We start from the raw sequence: 9,747 nt of genomic DNA, 5'->3' as shown, positions 1-9,747 counted from the left end.
CACAACTAAGCCCAATAAAAGATTGCATTTAGAAAAAATATCATACATTGAGACACGAGCGCATCTTTTTATTTGTGGGAATATTTGAACAGATTTCCTAAATTCAAGTCTTTTTTTGACCAAAAACAAAAATCCCCCAAATACATTGAATCTTGTATTTTACTGAACCTTTGGGGGCCTAAAATAAATTGCGGGACAGTTTTGCCGACCCCTACACTAGTGTCATAGATGGGTTACATATACAGGCCACAACATTGGGCCTACCCAATGATAAAGCTGGGCAAACCAGAGGCAGGGTTGTGTATAGGGGGCCGATAGGGGGGTTGGGTATAGGGGGCCGGCAGGGGGGTTGGGTATAGGGGGCCGGCAGGGGGGTTGGGTATAGGGGGTTGGGTATAGGGGGCCGATAGGGGGGTTGGGTATAGGGGGCCGGCATGTGAGTCAGTGAAAATGGCGTATCCCAACAAGGGGTTGGGGTCAGAAGCAGGGGTGATGCAGGGGGACAGAGGAGTAGATGGGGTATCCCATGAGGGATTAGAAGCAGGGGAGGTGCAGGGGGACAGAGGAATAGATGGGGTACCCCAGAGGGGGGTCGGCTGCCTGGACAGTGAGGTTCCTCAGCATGATGGGGTGGGCCTGGATGCTGTAGCGCTCCTCGTCATCGTTGGTGGCGTAGAGCAGCTCCCAGGACAGGTTTGCCCACTGGCCACGCACCCCCTCCCCGTTCAGACGGCCTACCTGAACCAGCTGCTCCTGCAGGGACAGAACCCGCCCTGTGTAAGTGCCCTGTGGCAACAGAGACAGGCAGGTAGAGGTCACTTACTGTACTGACCACTAGCTCAGTTTAAAATACACACACCCCAAAGACCACACAATACACTCTAGACAAACAGAAACCATAATTTTTAAGCAATCTTCATAGTTCATCTAGATTTCAAGTGTATGTTGGGTTACTATAGTGAGAGCACTGTGAGTTAGTAAAGTAACAGAAACACAGGTGTAGTGTGGTGAGTTTGGTTACCATGGTGAGGTCATGGCCCAGTGAGAAGAGGAAGGGTTTCTCCTGTAGGACGCTGTCCTGCCAGCCTCTCTCAGCCACCAGACCGATGTACCAGTCCCTCTCATACTCCTCCAGGGTGCTGAACAGCTCCTCAAGACTCTCCATAGGCCCCAGACTTGCCTGATCAAACAGCAGCTTGAAACTGTACCTGCAGGTAAATAGATCAGAGTTACAGGGACAAACTTTGGATAGCAACATTGAATATTTATAACACACATCCAGTATACACGTTTTAGATCCCCTATGTTGGGTACAAACTACACCCATGTTTCACCCCTGCCCTCTTTACCTGAAAGCCTTAAGTGCAAGCTGGTAAAGTTCTTTGTTTTCAGAGAGCCACTCCAGCCCCTCTGTCCAAGGCATGTCCCCACAGTAGACCCTATAGACATAGCTGGGGCTGGTGAAGGCAGACTCTGCCCCCAGGGAGATGAGGCATGACAGGGCCACCTGGGCATGGAGGTCCTTCAGCCCCCCATCCTCCTTCAGAGCTCTGGTCACATCTTCTGAAGCCTCGTCCTGAATGGACAGCGCCAACTGCCCCAGAGTGAACCGAAACCACTCCTCAGGGAACAAAGGCTTGAGCTGCTGCAACCGGGATGGTAACAAGGGGGCTGTCCTCCACCCAGGGGGCAGGCTGAACAGCTCAGTGTGGGGGCAGCTGAAGTTTGCATGGGCCAAGGTGCCGGAGGACTCTGTGGGGGGTACTTCAGGGTTCCTGCCCTTATCCACAGCTGGGAGCCCCAGACCCAAACCCAGGGGCTGGAGGGACGAGAGGGCCATGTTCTCAAACAGACTGTCCATCTCCACAGAGCCTGGCAGTGAAGGGCCAGTGTGGAGCACTGTTTGTCCCAGCTGGGCCTCCGTACTTACCAGCACCACCGTCCTCCTGGCTGGCTGAGGCCCAAACAGGTCATCCTCATCTGACCAGACACCGAAGGAGGTCAAACTGGAGCTGTCCCGTCTAAACTTGAGAGAGGAGACAGACTCCACCATGACAGCCTCTGCAGGCTGGGTGACAGTTGACTGGCCAAAATGGGAGGACTGGGACTTCCTTCCCTTGCCCCCTGTCCCCTCCTCAGTGCCCCAGGTAAAGGTCTTATGTCTCTGGACACAGTTCCTCAGCAGCAGCCACACCAGGGCCTTCAGGAAGTCAGCCTGGAGCTTCCTCAGGTTGTCATGCGAGTCAATGATGCCCGAAAGCACATTGCGGGCGTCGGAGTAGACACGCACAGGCAGGGCAGCACATGGGGTGAGGGCGTTACCCCAGTGCAGGTTTAACCCCTGGTTGAGACCAAGCCACTCAGGGCGCTCAAAGGCCCCCTCAAACACCTCATCCACTCTCCGAGCCTCCACCGTGTGGCACGATGTCTCCTGCAGCTCCAGACCCTGAAACAAAACGGTCAAATGAGTTCACCACAAATGAGTGATTCAAACACATAACAACCATTAATGAACCAGTACCTTGATGTTGACAGTGCAGTAGCCATATCCTCTCTCCAAGATCATGATCCAAACCATTCGGTCCTGGAAGCGACCCAGGAAGTGGGAGCCAGGAGCCAGAGAACCTTCAGAGGGGAGGAAAGAAAACAAATGTAGGCCTATCAGCTTCTTCATTCACTTATCCGCAGCTAAGATTTCTGATAAGGCCGATTCCATTACACCTCGTCTCGATTCATAGCATATTCTCATCGCAGCCTTTGAGTGGTGTTATATTTGGGTGTTATATTTGGTCACAGTCATCCCAGTGGTAAATTATTATTATAGGACATGCAGTCAAGAGAGATGCTGTCCTCTGTGGTCTGGAGATGAGAAAGCTTGGAGTACATACATCATATACATAGATAAGTTCCCCCTGGTCACACAACCCTTTCATTTTGCATCAGTAGTGAGTCTTTCGGCTGTGGATAACTTGGCTGTCGGATGAACTTACCATTTCAGTTGTAGAGGAAGGTCATGATACAGTTTAAACTGGCTGACTGCACAGAGATCTAAATATTGAATTCCTTCTCTTCCTCGGCTTTCCATTAGTCTCTAAACATGAATTCCTCTCATGGGAGTAGACTTGGGGAATTTGTACAAGGGGGGCCTTTCATTTTTGTTCGACAGAGGGGAGAGCGGACAGACGTTTTTAGTGAAATGGTAGTGGCAGAGCGATGGTTGCTTTCGTTTCAAGTTTGACTAGTGTTCTCATGGCTCAAGGATAATGTCATATCCTAAAGCGGCGTCTCGGAATAGTCACAGACGCCGCCTCGTGATGGGAAATGACACGCTGTGCGTTCTCCGCTCCCGCTCAATGCTCACTGATGCACAGCCCCCAATGTCACAGAGGGGGCAAAGGAAAAAAACAGAACACTACATTACAAACTCTCCTCTCTTTCTGCTGGGTATATCATGCCCAACAAGCACTTAGCCTAAATGATAGATCACAGCTCAGGCACCCCCAGCTAGCCAAGAAAACAATAAGTTGGAGTGATGACATCACTATAGCAGTTTTTTCTGTCTGTTTTGAGTCGTCAATCCATAAATAATTAAGCTTGTACTTGCTCAGTCTTTTCCTTGCCCCCTCCTGACAGCAAATAGAGCACTGAACCAATTTTTTGAAGCGGCTCCAGCTGGCTTAAGAGTATTATGAGGTTAATGGTGTGGAAACATTTGGATGTAATGAATACAGATCAGAGCGATTTTGTTCAGGTCACTTCTCGGGAAGCACAACTGGATCCTGCAAGCTTACATTACTGCCAGTGGCTCTACTGAGCGACAACAACAACAACATTCCTCTTAATATGAAACCATAAGAGGCTCCCCCCACCCGGCTCTTTCATCTGCATATAGTCCCTGTTCGACCAATCTAAAAGTTCACAGCGGACTGCGATTATGAATCAACATACAAAGTAAGTTAAAAAAAACATGAGCACACGGAGCTGGCGCTCTATTAACACCCTGAGTGCACTACGGTGTTCTGTTCTTACTGCTAGTGGTTGGAAAATGAATGGCTTCTTCTCCCAACAATAGGGGAAAGAGTTAACTGAAAACATATGCCCAACACCTAATGCAGTATGTAATGTATACTGTAAAGTGTGGGTGAATAAGGAAGTATAAAAATAAATAAATTGATTGCACACTATGTATAAACTCACAGTAATTTATTGGGTAAAAAAACAATAAGGGAGTCTGACAACGTTACTGCCGGTGCAAATGTAATGTTTACCTCACCATTATCATTTCATACATTGTACATCTTTAATGACCCTGAATGCGGTCCCCACACACCCACTTATAGTTCATTAGTTATATTATTACATTATGTTCCATGATATATTATGTCCCCAAAGAAACTTTAAGGATTGCATACAATTGCATAAGCTACATTACTTTCACACAAAGTAATGTCTATAAATTATTAAACAGTTATATCAAAGTACTTTCACTTCACCCAGTGTTTTCCACAAGTACCTGGAGTCGCCAGCCAAATAGAAAAAGTAACCAGCCAGGCCTCCCCGGTTCGAAGTGTTTGCCGAACTACAGTGCATTCGGAAAGTATTCAGACCACTTCACTTTTTCCACATTTTGTTACGTTACGGCCTTATTCTAAACTGCACTGATTTTTAAAAAAAATCATAAATCTACCCACAATACCCCATAATGACAAAGCATAAACAGGTTTTTAGATTTTTGGGCAAATGTATAAAATAAAAAAAACTGAAATATAACATTTACATAAATATTCAGACCCTTTACGCAGTACTTTGTTGAAGCACCTTTTGTAGCGATTACAGCATCAAGTCTTCTTGGGTATTACACCACAAGCTTGGCATTCCTATGTGTGCTTAGGGTCTAAGTCTTGTTGGAAGGTGAACCTTCGCCCCAGTCTGAGGTCCGGAGCGCTCTGATGCTGCCACCACCATGCTTTGCCGTAGGGATGTTATTGGCCAGGTGATGAGCGGTGCCTGGTTTCCTCCAGATGTGATGCTTGGCATTCAGACCAAAGAGTTCGATCTTGGTTTCATCCGACCAGAGAATTTTGTTTCTCATGGTCAGAGTCCTTTAAGTGCTTTTTGGCTAACTCCAAGCGGGCTGTCATGTGCCTTTTACTGAGGAGTGGCTTCCGTCTGGCCACTCCACCATAAAGGCCTGATTGGTGGAGTGCTGCAGAGATGGTTGTCTTTCTGGAAGGTTCTCCCATCTCCACAGACCTTCAATGCTGCAGAAATGTTTGGGAACCCTTCCCCAGATCTGTGCCTCGACAACAACTCGCACGTGCTCATAGTTTAACCTACTTTTTCGGTTCACACACATCTACTTTTAGGAGCATATATGAGTATAATGGTCACATTGTAGAGCCCTGAAATTCACTCAAAGCATAATGCTCTCCCCTTCCTCTGTGTAAATACATTTGACGGCAACCAACCGAACCACAGCGCACACAAATCACACTGCCCACAGCAGACTGTCAAACCAGCATTGTTTCCCTGTTGTCGCTCGCTTTGTGACTGACAGGCGCCTGTCCTATCAATAGAGATTGCTAGAAGATGCATATCGTTCATTGTAGCTCGTCTGACTTTTTTTTCTGACTAGCGAATTGAAAAGTAGCCTAGTTAATTCAAGTGGAAAAAGTAGCCGGCTGAAAATGAGTCTGTAATCGGCTGTTTAGCCGACAGCCAGCGCTAGTGGAAAACACTGTTCACCAATGAATGGAAGAAAAGGAAAAGAAGAAACATATAGAGAGAAACTGAGAGGGAGAAAACTAAAGAATGAGACCCACTAACCAAGTGATCCCCTGGCGAAGGCGCTCCTCAGAGCACAGGCCAGGCTCCCACTCATCTGCTGGTAATAGATGGAGTCTGGACAGGGGCAGGCGGTGCCCACTGGCCCAGGCCAACTACGCTGAGGCCTGGGGAAGCCCACCAGGAAGATGGGAAGGGTGAAGAGGGGCAGCAGAGGAGCAGAGAGCATGGCTGACAGGAACACCACAGAGAGCAGCAGAGGACACAGGGAGGCGTTCAGGGCCAGAAGGGTCCCGGCCGACTGGCGCCGCTGTTTCTTCTCTGTCCAGGAGGTCACCAGCACGGCCAGGGCAAACTTCAGCTTGGACAGGAACTGGAGTAGCCTATCACTCAGCAGGCCCACCTGGGTTGGCCAGTGAAAGACAAAAACGTTGTGCTTTTGGGATTTAACCAGGACTTCAATTTCAATGTTTAACTTTAAATATTTTTCCAGAAAAATATCATGCCTATGTCATGAATGCTGAAATGTGTTGTTACCAGAAGGAGCTGGACCCCTATGCCCAGACTGTCCCACCCAGGCAGTCTGGTGTCCCCTGCAGCCAGCCTCACTGACACCACCACCACCATCTGGAACAGGGCCTCCTCAGAGCTCTGCCACACCTGCACAACACAGAGACCCACAACTCAAATCAACATTACCTAAATCATATTGATAACAGTCTGAGGATGAATGGTCATGAGGTCACTGGAGAGAAACTCTGGTTGATTGATATATAGTACATGCTTAGGTTATCCATAAAATAATCCATGTGTACCACTCTGAAGGCCCGGGTGAATCCCACACTGAGAGAGGCTGTGTGGAGCTGCTGAACAGAGCCATCCAGCGTCAGGAAAGCAATCATTGCAAAGGGAGATACTGCAATGTAAAATACAAAGTCACTGTTAAATATAATGTATTAAGATGCATGAATAGTATGTTTCAGTAATGACAAAGCAATACTATATTGCAAGGTGAGCTCACCCAGATTGAGCAGCACCCTCCTGATGGCCCCAGCCACGTGGAGACCCCTGCCCCGCTGCTTGAACACCCGGACATTGGCCATTCCTCTTGGGTACAGTGGGTTGAGGAACACTCCTCCAAAGACATAGGCTCCCTGGATCTCTCCCAGAGCCCAGCAGATGATGAAGAGGATGAGGAGGAGGTAGCTGACAGCAGCTTGAGGTCCTCTGGCCAGGTTCTGGGGCTGGGAGGGACTGAGGAAGTGATGTAAGAGCCCTGCCTCAGCCATGGCCCCCAGCAGCAGCCCCAGGTAGAGCAGCATCTCCCTGCAGCCCAGTTGCCAGCCAAACCAGCGGGGAGGGGCAGGGGATGTCCCCCTACGCCATCCACTGTCACCGTGGGCCCCCCTGGACCCTCCTCTACAATGTGCCCCAAATTGGCTGAGATCTAAACTAAGCAGAAACCCCATGGCCATGGAGAAGAAGACCACACCCAAGGTGGACGGGATGAAGAAGGTACAAACAGTGACACATACAGACATGGCGAACATCCCCAGCAACCTTTAGGAAGGACAGAGAGCACAGAGTCAGAGGAGCTCACACAGGCCAAGGAAACAGGCATATGGTAAAGAGCTCAGGGAACTACATCAGTAACTTAAGTATAATCAGACAGCATCTAAACGTTGACAAAAAACAATTGATGTAGTAAGCTAAATATACCTAAGGTTACTGGACATGGGAGAGCCGCCCAAACCGAACACCAGAGCCTGCTCCATGCCCCAAAGGAGGAGGGCATCCAGGGGTGACAGCATGCCCAGCGCCCACAGCAGAGGTAGGACCAGGAACACCACATGAAGAACCTGACTGGTTAGCTGGAGCTCTGGCACTGGATCTGTAAATCTGGACACAAGCATTGAAAAAACAAGAAGCAAAGAGTCACAAAATGTGAACAATCCTATCCTATCAAAATATATCCATAATACGTTTCAAAACAGTCATTGAGACCAATTTAGTTATTTCTTACCTATCAGCAAGGTCCACAGCTATGAAAGTTAATATGTAGAGTGGTCGCATGAGTGGGGTGATCTCATAGGTGTCCTGTGCCTGGAATGTGGCCGTCTCTGTGGCCGTGTTGACGATAAGGGAGTACTCTGCCGTACACAGGGTCACCCAGCTCAGGACAAAGACCACCAAGGCTACACCCACACTGCCGTAGAGTGCAGTCAACCTGCCGAGGAGCACATACCATGTCCCCAGGCCACAGAGGGCCCCCGCCAGCATGGTGTGGAGCACCACGTTCAGCCCAAACCTCTTCCCCGGGGCGATGAACCTCACCGTCTCTGGGCCTACACAGTGGGTGAACTCCACCTCCTCCTCGTTAGCCAGGATGTTGGGCACTCCCAACCTCTCCACCGTGCCATTCCTGCGGGCAGCATACAGCGCCAGGGCCTGGACACCCACTGCTGCTCCCAGCATGAGCATACCAGACAGCACGGCAGCGTGGAGCTCCTCCAGCAGCTGCAGCTGGCACAGCAGCGTGCCAATGCCACCCAACAACCATGGTGTCAAGAACAAGACCGCCTGGTTGACATAGACATAAGGCGGGGCGCAGTAGCCCAACTTGAAGTGCGGACCCCCAAGCACCGTCTGAGGGAAGCGCTTCCAGAAGAACTCCTGCTTGTATTCATTGAGCAAGGGCACATCTGGCCCCATCCTGACCATGCCCTAGGGCGGTGCAGGTCATCTTTCCGGGGCTGCAGTTAGCTTCCGTGTCATCCTATAGGACAAGATCAAAGAGGCAGCTTGAGTCATATATGTCTGCCACAAAAGAAATGCCGCTTGCAGGAGATCATATTTACCGGTACTCAATATAACTACAGCAGTTGAATAAACACCAGTGCCAGGCCTATTACTACCATATTGATCAACTTCATGTAGAATACCATGTAAAACCTCATGTTGTAGAAACCACAATAAAAAATTATACAAACTCCCTCGAAAACCTACCTTACATCAGTAATGTATTGTTGTCAACAGGTTTGCTAGGTATGTTTTCGAATGCTGTCAAAGAGAGCTGGCTGCCTTGGTGTGTCAGTCATCCGTGGGTGACTAAGTTCGTAGTCAGGTCAATAAAATTGCATAGCTACACTACATGTTGTATAAACGAAGTAACCTTGACTAAGAAATGTAAACAATGATGGCTAGCTAACGTTAGTAACCTAGCAAGCAACGTTAGCGCAGCAAGGTTGCCATGAAAACATGAATACAAGCTAGCTGGCATAACATACGCTAGATACATTCATATATGGGATGGCTAGCTAGCTACTGTAGCGAATGTCAGAAATAACGTTAGTGGAAATTTTTTAGCTAGCTACATAAGATTTACCAATCTAGCTAGCTAGCTAACTTACCTACTGTACCTTTGAATAGAGAGAAGGGCTATCATTTGAATCAATCGGCTGTCTTATTAATCTTCGATAGTAAGTATAGCAATTTGTTTATATAAAAACGCTGTCTAAATGTGTCGTTCCCAGTGAGGAACAATGATAGCTAGCTAGCTAACATTTGAGGCTAGCAAAGAATAACCACAACAAGATGTGAGGGCGTGCGCTCCAACTAGGATAGACGGAGTTTGCACTTTACAAAAAGTGTGTGTCTTGAGTGGGCGTGAAAAAACAGTCAAACTCAGCCTACCCATCAACTCCCAATCAAGTCTTCTTCTTCTTCTTCTTCTTCTTCTTCTTCTTCTTCTTCTTCTTCTTTTTCGAGGTTTAACGGCCGTTGGCATCCAATAAATGTTTCATTACCGCCACCAACTAGACTGGGGTATAAATCCCTTATACTTTGAGAGTAAAAAGGGAAACGGGAAAAAATAAAACAAATACCTTGTCATCTACCCCTATTCCAATATTTAAACCTATCTAGTCCTAGCTCAGGCCAACAGCTTGGAAGGACGGGACACCA

The 9,747-nt window shown here is 48.3% G+C and overlaps 1 protein-coding gene across 1 annotated transcript; it reads right to left on the bottom strand.

Annotated features, from left to right (window-relative positions):
- Window positions 1-53: 53 nt before the first annotated feature.
- On the bottom strand, window positions 54-9,440 carry LOC311102396 (pecanex-like protein 4). Its single transcript, XM_084143725.1, has 11 exons — window positions 8,791-9,440; window positions 7,808-8,560; window positions 7,504-7,683; window positions 6,806-7,344; window positions 6,600-6,700; window positions 6,322-6,444; window positions 5,827-6,187; window positions 2,522-2,625; window positions 1,350-2,446; window positions 1,022-1,208; window positions 54-786 (listed from the first exon to the last, which is right to left on the bottom strand). Exons 2-11 carry the CDS (start codon window positions 8,503-8,505, stop codon window positions 535-537), a joined length of 3,642 nt encoding a protein of 1,213 aa, XP_083999851.1. The 5' UTR covers window positions 8,506-8,560; window positions 8,791-9,440; the 3' UTR covers window positions 54-534.
- Between the last annotated feature and the right edge of the window lie 307 nt (window positions 9,441-9,747).

The sequence above is a fragment of the Coregonus lavaretus genome (genome assembly GCF_964263955.1).
Source record: "Coregonus lavaretus genome assembly, chromosome: 27".
NCBI lineage: Eukaryota > Metazoa > Chordata > Actinopteri > Salmoniformes > Salmonidae > Coregonus > Coregonus lavaretus.
The sequence above is the reverse complement of the archived record's forward strand: the minus strand, read 5'-3'. Positions and strand labels throughout refer to the sequence as shown.